Below are 15,400 nucleotides of genomic sequence, written 5' to 3'. Positions count from 1 at the left end.
TTGATCTTTCTTTCTCTCCTTTCCCCACTCTTCTGGCCATATGGCTTAGATCAAGTGTAGTATCTGTTCTTAACAGTTTGACAACTGTTACTCTGGACACTGTCCAGATTACTTGTCATACAACTCTTTCCGCTCTTTGGCTCCCTCTTGTCCTTGCTTGCAAGGCGGGGATGTCGCGAGTGCCGCTTCCACTACACTCTCGGTCGCAGGCGCTCATTCCTCTCTTATCTTTTCCTCTTGCTCATTGTCATACCTCTTGGCAACACGCATTTCTGCTCAAGTGTATACATATCCATGCTTCCAATTAATCTCATTGAAAACATTTACTGAGTCCTGTCTACACGGGTTATGATTTGTTCGGCTATGACGACTATTTCTCGAGCGACCTTGATTAAATACCAAGTCTACAGCCTCATCAATTGCGGCATCACTGGAACGCTTGCAGCAACACCCGTAGAATCAAGATCACTATTGGCATACGTCATAAGTTGACAGCATGTGGCCGACCGCGTGATGCTAGCTCTGGCCTATGGCATCATTGCAGGCAATAGTATACATTCCGGAAACGGGAAGCACCTGAATCCCTCTTCCGAGCTCGCAACTTGCTCGCATTCCAGAGCAAGATGCCCTCTGCTGCGCCGCTGTTCTCCAGCGATGCGACGCACATCTGCGCGTGGGATTTGCATAACCATGGAGTTATCCGGATGAACGCTTGCCTGTGAGGGTTTGTCGGGCCTTGCTGGCTCCTAGGTGTCACAGAGAATGGCATCTCCGATGATGCATCGCGCCAGAGCATTGGAAAGTCAAGTGTCAGTTGGCTATGAGTTTCCCTATCACTGGGGTCACCTGTGGGCTGTGGGTTGTGGCACAGGAGCTAGCGAGACGCTTCGGGCCTATTACTGCGAACAGGAGAGAGCGGGGGCTGAGTGGATCACAGATCGATGAGGTCCAGACACTGGACCAGGGTTGTGAAGGGGAGTCCCCTTTGGGATCCTTCCACGCGCATTAGCGCACTGTGTTCTATTCGCCGGCTTGCCTGCTGTGCCGGCCTCCGGGTTCACATCACTGGTCTATTAAGTGCTTGCTTGCTATATATGAATTGGAGCCTAGCCTCTTATCATTGTATTTCTTCCCCGTCGTCAATGTCTGCATTGTTGCTCAGAGCAGCCTCACAGGGTTGCCATCAGACTATTGGACGCTTCAGAGTCCATTGCTCGCTCTCCCTTTCTCTCTCCGCTAAAGGGCTACAGGTCCCATCAACGCATGACCTCCGCATCGGCATTTGGATATAAGCACATCTCAACTCAGCAGCCTCGCCTCTTTCCTCCCCGCCTATCCAGAACCGCTGGTGAAGAGGGGTAAAGATGACATTCCAGTCAATGCTCTCCGGTGCTGAGTGCGCGACCGGCTCGAGCGCTCTCAACCAACTCCTTAAGCACACCCAGGATGATCGCTCGTTGCAGCAAGATCGCTTGCAAGGCGGGATTGGTATTGCCGGGCCTTCGGGCTTCCGCACTGCACGCAACGGCGTACCTGGAGGCTCGGGCGGGGGCGCCGCTGAATTTTGGCAGCAACAGCAGCAGCCTGCAAGCAGCTCAGGAGGCACATTCGACCTCGGTGACATGAAGCACCACATGGACGCCATGCGATTTAGCAGGCCGCCAGCAGCTGGCGTCGCAGTAGGTATCACACCTGCGGATATGAACGCAGCATTCAAGCCGCCTGGTGCGCAATCTTCCATGCCACCGCTTGCAGCCGCTCAAGTTTCGTCAACTGCGACTGGATGGCACGAGCAGTTCCAGCGTCATCAGCAGCATCAGCGTCTAGGCAACCCAGCGGGCGGCGGTGGCGGTGGCGCACCAGGCATGGAGCAGATGGCTGGCATGCATAGACATACCATGTCCAGCTTCTCTTCCGGTATGGGAATGGGAATGGGCCTTGGTGGTATGACTGGCATGTACCAGCGCCCCATGAGCTCGCTCAACCAGCAACAAGAGCAGCTGCAGCCGCAAGTGCAGTCATCACGCTTTGTCGAGCTCGATGATGCCAAGTGGGAGGAGCAGTTCGCCAAGCTGGACGCTGAACATCAAGCTCCAGCAACGGACAAGGGCAAAGGCAAGGTCAAAGCGGAAGAGAAAGGGGAGGAGCAACTCTCAGAGGCAGACCAAGAAGCTCGAATTCGCAAAGCCCTGGACGACCTGGAAAGGGACGTCACGATCGATGGTAAGGAGGCGTCCGATCGCTTCGAGGAGCTTTGGAACAGTATGCATTCGCCCAATGCCGACAAGTCCAGCAGCGCTGATGCGGACGCAGAGCTTGCCAAGTGGGAGGAAGAGCTGCTGCGCAAGAATGGCATGGGTCACTTTGGCTTCAACCACCCTGGTGGCGGGCTCGGTCCAGGAGTCGCCGGCCTGGAGGAAACTGGCGGTTTGAGTGGCATGGAGGAGCGACTGATGAATAGCTTCGGATCTGTCGGCGCGGATGGCTTCCCCAAGCTTGGAGAGTACCGCTTACAAGAGCAAAACCCTTTCGCCGACCATGCCAACCCTCTCGCCGAGGGCTTGCGACTCCTCTCCTCGGGAGGCTCCCTCGCAGATGCGGCACTGTTTTTTGAAGCGGCCACGCAGCGCGACGTCCAAGGCGGCTCTGGTGGAGAGCAGGGTGAAGTAGACCGCAGCCGGCGTGAGCGCAGTGAGGCCTGGAGACGTCTCGGCGAGGCGCAGGCGATGAATGAGCGCGAAATTCCGGCCATCAAAGCGCTCGAAGAAGCCATCAAGATCGACGAGAACAATCTCGAGGCCTACATGGTGAGTGCAAGAGGCTTCCCCTGGCAGATTTGTTGCGGTAATTGACTATATCCCCCATCGCCTCCCCCCGCGCACAGTCGCTTGCCATTTCGTACACCAATGAAGGATACGATGCAGCTGCGCACGCAACGCTTGAACGCTACATTCAGCGAGCCTATCCGCACATTAAAGCCGCTCCGCTGCCAGATGCGATCAATGGCCAAGCGGACCCAATCGAAGGGACAGCCGGCAACCCATGGGCCTCGCTCAACCGCGTCACAGACATGTTCTTGGCTGCCGCTCGCGAGGGCGCCGCAAAGGGCACGATCGACCCGGAGGTGCAAGTCGGCCTTGGAGTGCTGTTCTATTCTAACAGTAGTTACAACCAGGCAAAGGACTGTTTCGAGTCGGCGCTCCAGGTCCGGCCGAACGATTTTTTGCTCTGGAACAGACTCGGCGCCACGCTCGCGAATGGCGGCAAGCCAGAGGAGGCGATCGAGGCATACCAGAAGGCATTGGAGCTACGGCCTACTTTCACCAGGGCGATCTACAACTTGAGCGTCTCCTGTGAGTCACGTTCCTACATATGGCCGTTGTGGCCGTTTTACTTATTCTTTCCTCTTTCGAAACAGGTCTAAACCTTGGCGCTCACCACGAGGCAGCAGAGCATCTCCTCGCCGCGCTCGCTTTGCAGCAAAGCCACGCTCTTCCTGACGTGCCGACTGGCCAAGAACCATCGCCGACACCGCTGTCTGAAGCGCAGGAGAGCCAGAATCTGTGGTCCACCCTGCGGAGGATTTGTGAGTCGTATGAGGAGCTAGCATCGCCTGCTTCAACAGTCTGACGCCTCATGCTCTAAACAGTCCTCGGAATGGACCGCATGGACCTGGCCCAAAAGGCCCATATTGGCACCAACCTCAACGAGTTCAGGCAGTCTGGCTTTGAATTCTGATCGTACACTCAATGACTGGCGTGTTGTAGAGCAGTAAATAATACATAAAACACGGGAAAGCAGACGAACACGGGCAAAGCATCGTAGGCGGTCGTTATATTAGACTGTGCCTTGCATCTTGCGAATGATGTTCCTGGGACCTGTTGTCGCGTGCCGCGGTTCGACAGCAAGCGACCGCTCCCATAGGGTCTGAAAGCCGAAGTACTTGTGTCAGTCCAGCAACTTGCCACATATCCTCGTGCTATACTCACATCCTCATCCATGACTGGAACATCCATGATGAGTTGTTCAATCCCAGAGTTCGGTGAGGCCGAGCGGCCATACTGCTGGCACTTGACAATGGCCATGACCGCCTCGTCCATAAGGCTAAACTTGCGCCAATGTACAGCGCCGTCGCTCTCACGCTTCGACGGGTTGCCATCCGAGAGGGACAGAATGTCTTGTAAGTGAACACCCAAGAAGGGTATCGTGCGTCCAGTTGAATTTTCCAATGCTAACCGATACGCCGCAAAGGAGCGATCGCTCTTCATGAGCCTCGTCAGACTCTGGTAGGTCTTCATGACTGGCTTGGTGTTGATCAGCTCTCTAGTCTGATTCAGGCGATGCACCGACGTATTCCCGAGGCCGGCAAGCACGCTCTGCAACGTGTTGTAGTTGTTGTCGCGGCGTAAGATGGACGCGATGCTCATAAACTTTTCCAGCATGCGAGCGCGCTGCTTGGCCTTAATCTGCACCAAGATCATCGATCCGACCCAGGAAGAAACGTAGTTGAAGTGGGCGATCGACTTGGCGACCGGACCATTTGGCTCCCTCTGTTCTCTGGGGATGAGAATGTGGCGAAGCAAGTCTCGGGGGCCGATGTTGGAGAAGAGGTTCCACTCCAGGCGGGTCAGCTCCGCAGCAATGAGCATGTCGTCTACCAACCCGAGTGCATTCGAAACGCTTCGCAGTGCATTCTTCTGTAGGTCCAGCTGTTTGAGTGAACCGACAGGCGCTGGAGGAATGACCGCAGGAATGTTGAATGTGCTTGCTGCTGCTGAAGTGGCAGTGCCACGCGCGCTCGGATTGCTACCTTCAGTTGAAGACAAGGTCAGATCAGATGCGCTCCGATGGCGTCCTTGACCGGGATGTGTGAGTTTGAGTCGCCCATTCGAAGCATCGTCAGAATCTGGAGCAGAAAATGCGCTCTCATGCGGTTCAAGCTCGTCGTGCAAGCCAGTGGCTGCTGGAGTCAGTGAGGGCACAGAAACCAAAGGGCTAATGGTAGCCAACGTGGACGAGGCGAGCGAATGCACGTCCGAGGTATGCGAGTCTAGGAGCAATGGGCGGCAGGCGGGGGTGCCCGGGGCCGAGTGGGTTGGCTCCGCTTCGGCAGCTGTGCGCTTGCTCCAGTTCAAGTCGAGATCGGGAGCGAACTTAGCGGCTTCAATAAAAGGCTGGAGCGGCGCTGCGGTATGGACGGTATGAGGGTGTTGTAGCAAGCGCCGATAGAAGTTCACCATCAACGGGTAAGTTTCCGGCGCACTGAGGTCGCCGGGATAGTCTTGCACCCAGTCCCCAAGCATTGATGCGAGTCTGTTGGGGAAGGAGTGTTGAATAATATGACAGTCAAGGCAAGGCTAAGGCGCGCTCACCTCATCAGACTGAAGCGAATCAGCAGAATATCCACCTCATCGGCGGATTCTGCCAGGGATTCGAAGCGAGACGCCAGCTGCACGAGCAGGTCGATGGGCTTGGCAAAGCCACGATAAAACACCATGAAGGTGAGGAGGAAAGCTGGATCTGCAGAGGGTGAAAAATGTGAGCCTTTATCGCCTAGCCCCAACTGCTTAGATGCGTAACATACCATTGCCGGAAACGGCTGCAAAGAAGAACTTGTCCCACAGCTCCTCAATATCGACGTAGCCCGAGCCCTGCTGGCCAGCGCCAGACCGCGGCTGGCTAATGAGGGTCTCGGTTTCAGTGGCGACTGATACGCCGTCAGCGGCGAAAAGCTGAGGGCTTGCGATTGTGGGACTGCTGCTGGTATCACCACCTCCAGTGCTCGGTCGGATGCTACCATTGAAGGAACTCGGTTCAGTCGCAGAGGACGATGACCCTGCCTGCGAACTTGCGATGCTATCGTTCCGCCCTCTGGTCAGATGGATCGGTGCCGGCAGCGCCTGTTGCATGCTTTCCTCCGCCGTCGTGACTACAGGGCTGGTTGGAGTTGCCATCGATGCGCTGCGTGACGTTGAGATGTTCAAATTGCGACGGTTGCGCCCAGTCCTTGACTTGGCGACCTCCTTGACGAGATAAGAGAAGCAGTCTCGCATTCGTTTCTTGCCCTCCTCACTTTGAGAGGTGCATTCGGCCAGCCCTACATTGCAGACGGCTGCCATCTCGCTCGCATGGAACGGATCGATCGCTTTCGGATGGATCTCTGACTTGCATGCTAGCATGACAGTGCTCAGCTGGTGGGCGTGGAAATTCTCTGCAAATTCGAGCGAAGTCAGTAGGATGCCTGGGCCTGAGCGGTTTCTTCGGTGCTACCCACCAAGTAGATCGGACATGCCTCTAAAGGACGGCAAATGGCTTGCATCGTAGCAGAGAATGACAGCATCGATGGGCGGCAGCGACTTGGGCCATGCAAATTGCTTGTTGGGGCCGATCAGCAAAGCAGACGCGTCGATCTCTAGAACTTCGATAGTTCGCTGTTCCTGGTCGACTACGCAGACTGTGGAGTGCGACGTTACCTTGTCCGAGAGCACATTAGGCTTGGAGAGACCGAACTGCCGCAAGCCTTTCTTGATGACAGTCGACTTGCCGGCGAAGTGGTGCCCGACAACGGCAATGACAAAGCTGGCGTGACTCTGCGGGTGCGACACCTGCTGCAGCAGGCTTGCATTGCTAGCGCTGTGACTTCGGTCGCTAGGTGCAAATGACTGGCGCCGGTCCGTTGAGCCGCTTCGTGACGGAATCTCTTCGACCCCATCCTCGTACTCGTTCGGCAGCGTTGTCGCCGCGCTTGAGTTACCTGACACGCTCCGACTTGCAGAAGTGGAGCCGCTTGGAGCCAAGCTCCGCGAAGCGCGGCCCGAAGCATCCTCTCCATCAGACACGGACCCCGGCAGCGCCAATTGTTGGCTCAGGAGCGGACGCGGTCGTGCGCGCGCAGCCTGGCGGTTCGGTGCAGAAGCAGCGGGCACAGCGCCGATCGTCGCGCCACGCCGTCTGCCTCGAATCGTGCCACTGCCCCAAAGCAAGGATGATGTGGCGGTCTTGAATGCCCTTTCAGGCTTTGCAGTCTGTGAGCCATCTTCATTTTCTGTCTCTTGGACCCGAGTTCCTTCTCCGTCTGCTCCTCTTCGACCGCCAGCGGCGCTGCCACCTTCTTCACCTTCAGTCAAGCCCGCCCCACGGGACGCCGCGTTGTGGGGTGTCTCTTCGCTTACGCTGCGCGTGAGAGCAGCGGGAGGCACTTGCGCAAAGTTGGGCGCGCGAGGTGTGCCAGGCTGCGGCAGCTCGGGTAGCGGGCGTGTGGGAGTGGGCGCCGCAGGAGGGAGGGCGCTCCTGATGCGAGAGCGTGTGCGGATCAGCAAGGCGCCGCCTGAAGATCCGAGCAGACCGTCTGGACTGATGCTGAGGACTGTCGCTGAATGTGGCAGCAGCGGCGAGGAGGGCTTGGAGACAGATCCATCGCTCTTCTCGCTCTCGCTCTCGCTCTCGGCGCGCCGTGTGTTGCCCTCTTGCGATGGGGCTGCTTCGCCGCTTCCGAGCCGCGATTCAGGTCGGGAGCTGTCTAGGGCATCGACAAATTGGTCCTCATCCACGCTTGACTCTGCCTCTGCCGATGAATCCTGCACAGATTGATGGGACGCAGCTGCCGCGCTGCCTTCACTCGCCTCCTTCTTGTTGGGGCACGCACGTGCTACCGAGCGCGGCTGCTTCGCAGGGCGTAAGTGTTGAGGAATGATGCGCGGACGCAAGGCGAGCGCAGCAGCAGTGGCAGCGGCAGCGGCGTTGCCATTGGTTCTATTATCCTGCGAATCGTCAGAGTGCGCCATGTGGTCCGAGTCTGATTCCATCCAGTTACTGCTGCCTTCCAGGGAGGTCACCCAGTTGCCGCCGCTGTTTCTGCCGCCACTCGCATCAGCACCAGAACCGGACTGGCTACTGCTCCGACGATCCATCAACAACGAAGCCTTCGCGCTCATGTCGCTGACAAAGGAGAAATTGCCAGTCTGCTCGGCGCGCAGCTTGGCGCTTCTCCGCCTGACCTCCTCAACGAACAGCTTGCGGCGCCGTCGCGTCCGCTCTGCGGCGTCCTCTCCTATCCGGTCATCGGCTGCCCGCTCCCCAGGCACGCGAGATGAGGCTGAGGCGGAGGTATCTGCTTCGTCACCCACTGTAACGATGTCGCTTGCTTTCGAGCCCGTACCGCCTTGCAGACCGCCCGGCCCCTCGTGCTCACTCGCATTGAGCGTGACGCCGAGGCCGTTAAGCGTCTCCGACTCGATGGAGGTGGCCGAGCTGTGTCGGGCCTGCAAGCCGTCGCCGTGGCCGATGGGCAGGCCCAGCTGGGGCATGCGGTGCTCCAGCGATGTGAGCGACCCCTGTCGCTGCGGAAGGGTCGGCGACGTTGCAGTTGCAGTTGTAATTAGCGCACTGGTGTTAGCCTGCGCCTGCGGCAAGAGCCTGTCACCAAGTCTGAAGCAACTGACCGCAGCGGACGAAGGCGGCGCGCCAGATAGCTGTTGTTGATTGGGTTGGATCGATGTCGAAGGCATCGACTTGTACAGCAGCGCATGATGCTCCTCCTCCCCCTTCTCATCTTCTTGCTCTCCCTCGCCCTGCCCATGCTCTTCATCTTCGCCGTCACCAACGCTGTTATGCTCATCCTGGTCGCTCATCTTCTCGTGCAACGACGCCGGGATGCCGTGGAGGTGACGGGTGCTCGACGACGGGCGGGAGGAGCCGGTGGACGATGCGGTGCTCAAGTGGGACTTCAACGAGGAGCGGCGTCCATACGCATCTAGCGAGACGGGAGACAGTGCCTCCTCGACCTCGGCCTGTGCATGCACCGCCGTCGTCAGGATGCGGTGCCGCGACGAGCGTGGCAGCGCCACAGGCGCCGACACTCCTGGCGACACACCCCGCGAGGGCGAGGGCAACGGCGACGACGAGTGAGAGTGCGAGCTCGCACTCTTGGCGGCCAGGTCGCTCTTACTGTCTTTCCGCTGCACGCACGAGAGGTTGCGCGCCGCGGTGCCACTCGAGCCGCTCCGCGCGCTCTGTCGCGACGAACGCCGCTCGTCGCCGCCGCTGCCTTTGCCATCAGGAACATAGCCAGACGAACCGTGCTCCGCATCCCTATCGACCGCATTGATTGCCTCCATCTCTGCTTGCACGCTCGCATCATCGTGCGACGAGGCCGTGGGCGCCGCAACGGCGGCGCCCACTGCAGCTGCGCCCCAGATCCGGCCGGAAGAGCTGGACGAGCTGGTGGTATTGGCGGAGGAGCTTGCCTTGCGGGTCAAACGTGGAAGCGACGTCCACGGTGACGCGGACGCCGGACTGAATGAGGTGGCTGCGTCGGCATCGGAGCCTTCGGTGATGGTGGCATTGGTCGACGTGTGCGAGCGCTGGCCCCCGCCGCTACCGCTGCTGCCGACAAGAGGTGGACGCGTCGTCTCTGGAGAGCTGGCACCTGCTAGTGCTGCTGCTACGGATGTGGCCGGACCGCTCGTGCTCGCAGACGCCCGGCCATAGTCGGACGCGGCGCTGCTCTTCCGCTGGCGCCCAAGGTTCGGGAAGATGCCGTCGCTCCGGTCCTGCTGTTGGTGCTTGGCAGCGCTGGGGTGTGAGCCATCAGAGCGGTTGCTAGCGCCTGAGACGTTCCGCGCGTGCACTCCAGGATGCGGTAGAACCGTGGGACCAGCAGCACCGCTGTTGGGAAGAGCTGGCGACGCGGCTTGCTGCTGTTGTGGATTCGGGCTGGCTTTGCCGCCATGCTTGCCCGGTAGGGAGGCGACAGCGGGCGATGCCAGCAATGGTGAAAAAGGAGGAGAAGAAGATGTTGGCGAGTCGGCTCGTCCCGAGGCTAGCGCCGGCGATGGTGTGGTCCCAGCTCTCCTTCCAGCTGCAGCCCCAGCTCCAGACCCCGACCCGGCGACGGTGCCTGTCAAGACCGCATCCGCAGGATCTTCGCTGCTCGTTGCCTCAGACAGCTTGCGTGTTGTTCTCCTGCCACCAGCAACACCGTCAACACCCCCTTTTCCACTTGCAGCAGCAGCAACGGAAACAGTGCCTTTCTGCTCCTTTTCTTGCCAGAAAGCAAACGCGGCGCGCTGCTTGGCAGCCATGCTGGGCCCAGGCTAGGCTAACCCCTCACACCTGAGCGCTGATAGCTGACGCTCGCCAATGGGCCCTCTCAGGACGTAAGTGCGCTCTACGTGTGCTGCGGCTCGGGGTGGGGCGGCGCATGCAGCATGGCGCCGACGAACAGAAGGACGGAGTTGCTAGAAGAGAATGCTCCGCGGGGGGCGGGGGGGGGTGATGGTGGGAAAGCGCCGCCTTGGCTTGTCGTGATGTTCAAATTTGTCGTGGTCGTTGCAGACGACAGTGTAGAGCCGAGTGCTATGCTCTAAGCCGCGGCTACCTGTGAACGGGCGGTGCAGATGTCACAGGTTGTATAACCAGGTGGGCTCGCGACTCGTCAGACACCGCCTCGCACACTTGGTGTGCCACTCGACTCGCTTGGAGAGTAGTGGGACGGACAAGACGAAAGTCACGGAAGGAGTGGCTTGCTCTGACTCGAAACCTTTGTGAGGGAAGCAGTCGGTGCAGGGCAAACGCAGCTCGATGCCTACGATCGATGCTCTCTCTACAGGGTGTATGATACATTTGCTTCCCCCTGGGGCCAACCAATGCTTTCATCCGTCTCGTGAGTTGAGCTCTCCTTCTTGGCTTTCAACTCTCGCTGGCTAGCTGCGGCATGGGAGCACAGCCTGCAACGCGTGTGGTCCGCGCGTACCCCGCGGACCAGACCAAACTCCTGTCACTATGTATATATATATATATATATATATACGGCTTAAGTTCGGCACACCCCAAATTGATTTTACCTAGCACATTCAGCCCAGGTGCCATCCCTTTCTTTCCAGCACTCGACCATCTCGGTCGCTTGCGGAATCTGTACTTTTGATCCTTTTCTACCAGAATATCTACTTGCTTTGGCTCCTGACCCTGTCCGTCTACTCGTAATTCCATCGGAAGTGGCGCAGATTGGTCGTGTTTTGAGGTACCCGCTTCTCACACTGTGTCCGTCCATTCTGGATCCGCCTTCGCCGCCGTTCTCATTTTGGCACCGCTCGATAGGTTATCTCTGGCGCTTTCTTGCGATCTGCTTTTCGCTGCCTTTTGATGAACACGTCATCGCTCCAAAGCTGCCCGGTCCGGCAGTTCGCTTCTCTGAACTTCCCAGCCCTGCCACTCGCTGCTGGCCGCATCCGCAAACAGCACATACCCTTCCCATATGCTCAGACATCCATTCTTCCTCCATGCCTGATGTTACCCTCCCCCTCCTCCCCCTTCAATTTGCTCATCCAATCTTTCACTCTGACCCTCCCGCACGTTGGCCATCTCTGATCCGTTCCGGATAACCTTTGCTTTTGCTGTGACCTCGCACCTACGGAGTCAGGGTTCGGAATGTCCAACTGGTCGTCGAATCCCGGGGATAACAGTGCGACTCTGGGGTCGGCTCATCGCCATTGGTCCTCTCTTACTCTCCTATTCCAAATCTCGACCTCGTTTGCATCCATTGAGCCTCTGTGTTCTGCTGAAATAAACCCACGCCCTGCAGTCTCAACTTAACCATTGCCCATGCGGCTCAGATGGGTGCAGGAGTTGTGAAAAGGTTGGGAATTGGAACGCTGAACAGCATAGGAGAGTCCAGACCGAGTGAAAGCGGAAAACATAGGTCACATATCACACACTTCTCCGGTTCTCGTGCGCGTGGAAATGTTGTGCGAAGGCACGTGACCTCAACTCAACGGGCAAGCAAAGAGCTGGTCATGATGGCAGTCGTAAGGGCTTCATGATCGTCGTCAGCTTGTCGCGTACAGCGAGATGATACGCTTTTGGACGCGAGTTTGATCGAGTTTCGAGGCCCAAGCCTGGTGCGTTCACCAGCACAACCCTGCACAGCCACAAACTTGGCTCCCGCTGCCACTGGCCTCTCGCCGTGTTTTCATCGTTTACAGCAGTTCCAGCTCTCTGACGTTGGCTCCCTGTGGCGAAAAAGAAGGAAAGAAGGAAAGAATGAAAGAAGGAAAGAATGAAAGAAGGAAAGAAGGGAAAAAAAATACGTCCGAGTTGTCCCCGTGAGAACACAGAGCGCAATCCTGCTAGATATTATATAATATACGCCGCTCGTCGTGCCAGTCAATCTTCGGCGTCCCATCGCATCTTGTCCCAATTTGGAAAAGCAACACAAAACAAGTGGCCAGTCCCTATTGCTCCACTGGGACATAATTCAACTGGTGGTTGTCCCGTCCTTTCAACTTTGTCAGCTTCTCCAATCTCCTTCGCTTTCTCGTCCTCACCCTCGTCACCAGTCTGTCCCATCCCCCAGTCGTCCATTCACTCGTTGCCACCCCCACGGCCGCATCACCGGGGAAACACCCCACAAGCGCCTTGACTCCATCTGCCATTCGGCCATCTGACTCTCACGACCACCAGCCCACTGCGACGGCTCCGCTCGCGTCCTCCCGGATCTCTGACAAGTCACCTGCCCAACCATCGATACACGACCGTCGCGCAAACGGGACGCAAACAAACATGTTTGACAACGGGCGACCAGGTCGCAAAAATGGTGCGTTCCTCAGCCTCGCTTGCTTGCCTGCTTGTGCATCCCTCTGGCCGGCGGCAAATTACGCACATCGAGCTGACACTCGCTCTTATCTGGCCGGCGGAAAATTTCCCATTATTTTCCTTTACCCTTTCTCTGGCGATCTGGTCTCACTTTACACCTATCGCAGCGGTGATCATCATGATAGGCCTCGGCTTGCTGGGACTGCTGACAGGGTGCCTAGCCGCCGCAAACGCTGCCAAGTGGAATTCAGCGGAGCAAGATTTGTTCGTGGGGCCGATTTCGATCATCAGCCCACGCGGCGCGTCTGGCTACCTCGCTTTTGTCGCCTTTGTCACTTTCTTCACCGCCGCCGTCGCCTTCCCGCTGATTGGGCACGATGTCGCGATGCTCGCGTCGTCGCTCGCCTGGCTCGTCATCGCCGTCACATACTCGTTCCTCTGGCTCACCGCCGCCGCTGCGCTCTCCGGCACGCAGGGAGAGCTCCCCTGCGGCGGCAAGTTGTCCTACTTTGGCATCCCCTGCGCGCTTGGTAACGCCACGCTCGCCTTCTCTTGGATTGGCTGGGTCGTCACCATCGCCAACGTCATCGCCGCAGGGCTCTACTACTGGAAGCGCAACGACATCGTCCCCGGCTCGCGCCCCTGGCGCAGATCTTACATCACCGAGAGCTCACCCGCTTCGGCCAACAAGCTCGGATCTATCAGCAGACCGCAGCCGCAGGGTACGCCGCTCGAGGAGGTCGGATACAATAGCTACCAGACCAGGCTCCAATGATTATCACCACACTGAAGTCGGCGATGCGCGCACATCGTTTTTCCCAAGTCTCCCTCCAATGTGCAACCGTTCAAACTCCCACTTCCCAGCTCCACCAGTCTAATCCTCCCGACCTCTGCAGCCTCGCGCAGATTTGTGTTTTTCAACTATGTCATTCTGCCCTGATGGATTTTTCGACTGCAATTCGAGACACGGGCCGTCAGATGGTTGCTCACAGTGAGCACGGCTGGCTGCTTTCTTCTACCACTCTTGTGACGCCTCTCCTTCCCCTTTTCGGAATGCCTGTTGTATTATCTAAACCTGCATGACCTGCAATGCGCAGCCCTACTCCCTGAGGTGGGGTTAAGAGTGGGCGTCTGCTTCAAGCATGAGGACGTACGCACGCATATGCATGCGCATACGACCTAGTACTTGGCGAGTAGCGCAGACACGACATTCTTGGTGGTTTCTTTTTCCTCTTTCTGGTGAGAGCCGAGAGAAGGAACATATCAGCATGGGCTCTCACAGTCACACCGGCGACTGCTCATTGCGATTGGATGCTCACGATCAGTGCGCTGATGGCCTTGAACTTTGGATGCACCGCGTCCACTGAGAGGGTCAGAGGGGGAAAGAGGGAGCAAGACAAAGGGGCCGTGAGATGGAACTCTCTGGATGGTGAGCACTGCAAAACGCACCTAGGAGTTGGAAGAGAACGCTCTCACTGGTCATGATTGTAGCGCCAGCATCACGCATGCGCTACCACCAGCGTCATTTGTGAGAAAGAGAGTGATCAGACGCAATTCCCGTCAGCACTTCGCCGCCATGCTGTGTACATTAAACCGCACAGCCGACTCACAGCGATAGCAATGCTGATCTCTGCCTGGTTGCAGCTGCTGACGCCATCTGCGAGCACGTGGACACCGTACCCCTTCTCGAGGAGATCTAGAGTTGTCTGCAGCACGCACACGTGGGATTCTGCGGAACGGTCGATGAAGGGGGTGTCAGACAGATGTTAGAAATTCGCCTGCTAACAAGTCATACGCTCAGCTATGTGCGCATAATAGCGCATCAGCTACGTACCGATACCAAAGATAATGACATCCTTGATTCCCCCATCCGCCTTGGCTGCCTTCAGCCACTTCTCAGTTGAACCGTCAGCCAATACCATGCTGAAGCGCGTCTTCGGGTGAAACTGAGGCGACGGGTCGCCGCCAAGCTCCGGAGGTAGCTCCGAGATGAGGTTCGCTAGCGGCGCGACGGTCGCGCCAAGCGCTGCAGAGGGGAAAAGGTGGGTAGGTTAGGTCATGGGTGCAGGCATTCCCCTCAAAGGGCGTGCTGAACCTTGGTGATAGCCGGAAGGCACCACTACCTCACCTTTAGGATTCTGCTCGGTGGTGTAGACGGGTAACTCCAGCACCTTGGCCGCTTTGAGCAGCTTCACACCTGCGCTTGTGACATGATCAAAGTTCCAGATAGCAGATCTGCATGGCCAAGTGAAGAGTGAAACGGGCGACGGAACGATAATTGAAAAATTAGGTTAGCTCATCGGACATGCTGGAGAGACAAAAACAGTATTGGCATCGATGAAGCGTACCTGAACTATGGGATGACAAACGTCGGTCATTAGCTTCATATGTGTTGCAGGTATGACACGGGGCATCCCGGTTCAGGCGACTCACTCTCTCCTGCATGTCACATACGAAGACGGCCGTGTTGTTCGGCCTGATCCGAGCGATCCTCGCTGCTGTCGCCGCCATCTTTTGCAAGAGCACGATCGGGAGATGCAGACGTTTGGCTGCTTTGAGGCGCCAGGTGCGCCTAGCTAGTTGCAAGATTCTCTCGAGTCAATCGGTGAAACAATGTGCAGAGACAGATGGAATTACATGCGTCTTGGACGCCCAAGAGTTTAAGACTAGTATTCCCAGCTCTCTTTGGCACATATAGCGCGACCTGGCTAACGATGTCGAGCCCTCAGGCGTCGAAGCGGATCGGAAACAACGGGCGGGCAGGAGCCAGGATGGGCGGAAAGCGGGCAGCTCTCGGGACTCGGAAGTG

The 15,400-nt window shown here is 57.6% G+C and overlaps 4 protein-coding genes across 4 annotated transcripts; 2 read left to right on the top strand and 2 right to left on the bottom strand.

The window, feature by feature from the left end:
* Positions 1 to 1,139: 1,139 nt before the first annotated feature.
* Positions 1,140 to 3,800, top strand: K437DRAFT_258874 (TPR-like protein). Its single transcript, XM_013385762.1, has 4 exons — positions 1,140 to 2,807; positions 2,885 to 3,353; positions 3,419 to 3,586; positions 3,650 to 3,800. The coding sequence occupies exons 1-4, from the start codon at positions 1,365 to 1,367 to the stop codon at positions 3,736 to 3,738; spliced, it is 2,169 nt and encodes a 722-aa protein (XP_013241216.1). The 5' UTR covers positions 1,140 to 1,364; the 3' UTR covers positions 3,739 to 3,800.
* K437DRAFT_194683 (uncharacterized protein) lies at positions 3,724 to 10,385 on the bottom strand. Its single transcript, XM_013385761.1, has 5 exons — positions 6,275 to 10,385; positions 5,585 to 6,211; positions 5,373 to 5,520; positions 3,990 to 5,313; positions 3,724 to 3,927 (listed from the first exon to the last, which is right to left on the bottom strand). Exons 1-5 carry the CDS (start codon positions 10,080 to 10,082, stop codon positions 3,838 to 3,840), a joined length of 5,997 nt encoding a protein of 1,998 aa, XP_013241215.1. The 5' UTR covers positions 10,083 to 10,385; the 3' UTR covers positions 3,724 to 3,837.
* Positions 10,386 to 12,487: 2,102 nt separating this feature from the next.
* K437DRAFT_275882 (uncharacterized protein) lies at positions 12,488 to 13,366 on the top strand (the record flags this gene model as incomplete). The annotated part of the gene is made up of 1 exon (XM_013385760.1): positions 12,488 to 13,366. The coding sequence occupies exon 1, from the start codon at positions 12,590 to 12,592 to the stop codon at positions 13,364 to 13,366; it is 777 nt and encodes a 258-aa protein (XP_013241214.1). The 5' UTR covers positions 12,488 to 12,589.
* Positions 13,367 to 13,568: 202 nt separating this feature from the next.
* On the bottom strand, positions 13,569 to 15,200 carry K437DRAFT_194678 (Isochorismatase hydrolase). Its single transcript, XM_013385759.1, has 8 exons — positions 15,025 to 15,200; positions 14,940 to 14,944; positions 14,720 to 14,826; positions 14,426 to 14,617; positions 14,202 to 14,320; positions 14,041 to 14,101; positions 13,911 to 13,954; positions 13,569 to 13,827 (listed from the first exon to the last, which is right to left on the bottom strand). The coding sequence occupies exons 1-8, from the start codon at positions 15,100 to 15,102 to the stop codon at positions 13,771 to 13,773; spliced, it is 663 nt and encodes a 220-aa protein (XP_013241213.1). The 5' UTR covers positions 15,103 to 15,200; the 3' UTR covers positions 13,569 to 13,770.
* Positions 15,201 to 15,400: the final 200 nt, after the last annotated feature.

This window comes from Tilletiaria anomala (genome assembly GCF_000711695.1).
Source record: "Tilletiaria anomala UBC 951 chromosome Unknown K437scaffold_98, whole genome shotgun sequence".
Taxonomy (NCBI): Eukaryota; Fungi; Basidiomycota; class Exobasidiomycetes; order Georgefischeriales; family Tilletiariaceae; genus Tilletiaria; species Tilletiaria anomala.
The sequence above is the reverse complement of the archived record's forward strand: the minus strand, read 5'-3'. Positions and strand labels throughout refer to the sequence as shown.

What these genes read in the sequence shown, in the direction of transcription:
- K437DRAFT_194678 (XM_013385759.1), bottom strand. Translation starts at nt 15,102, where the DNA reads ATGGCGGCGACAGCAGCGAGGATCGCTCGGATCAGGCCGAACAACACG. An exon ending in AGATCAGCATTGCTATCGCT is followed by an intron (nt 14,102 to 14,201) that starts GTGAGTCGGCTG and finishes CGCTGGTGGTAG; the next exon opens with CGCATGCGTGATGCTGGCGC. An exon ending in CGTTCTCTTCCAACTCCTAG is followed by an intron (nt 13,955 to 14,040) that starts GTGCGTTTTGCA and finishes TGACCCTCTCAG; the next exon opens with TGGACGCGGTGCATCCAAAG.
- K437DRAFT_258874 (XM_013385762.1), top strand. Translation starts at nt 1,365, where the DNA reads ATGACATTCCAGTCAATGCTCTCCGGTGCTGAGTGCGCGACCGGCTCG. An exon ending in CTACAACTTGAGCGTCTCCT is followed by an intron (nt 3,354 to 3,418) that starts GTGAGTCACGTT and finishes CTTTCGAAACAG; the next exon opens with GTCTAAACCTTGGCGCTCAC. An exon ending in GTCCACCCTGCGGAGGATTT is followed by an intron (nt 3,587 to 3,649) that starts GTGAGTCGTATG and finishes TGCTCTAAACAG; the next exon opens with TCCTCGGAATGGACCGCATG.
- K437DRAFT_194683 (XM_013385761.1), bottom strand. Translation starts at nt 10,082, where the DNA reads ATGGCTGCCAAGCAGCGCGCCGCGTTTGCTTTCTGGCAAGAAAAGGAG. An exon ending in AGGCATGTCCGATCTACTTG is followed by an intron (nt 6,212 to 6,274) that starts GTGGGTAGCACC and finishes TCGAATTTGCAG; the next exon opens with AGAATTTCCACGCCCACCAG. An exon ending in TTCCAGTCATGGATGAGGAT is followed by an intron (nt 3,928 to 3,989) that starts GTGAGTATAGCA and finishes TTCGGCTTTCAG; the next exon opens with ACCCTATGGGAGCGGTCGCT.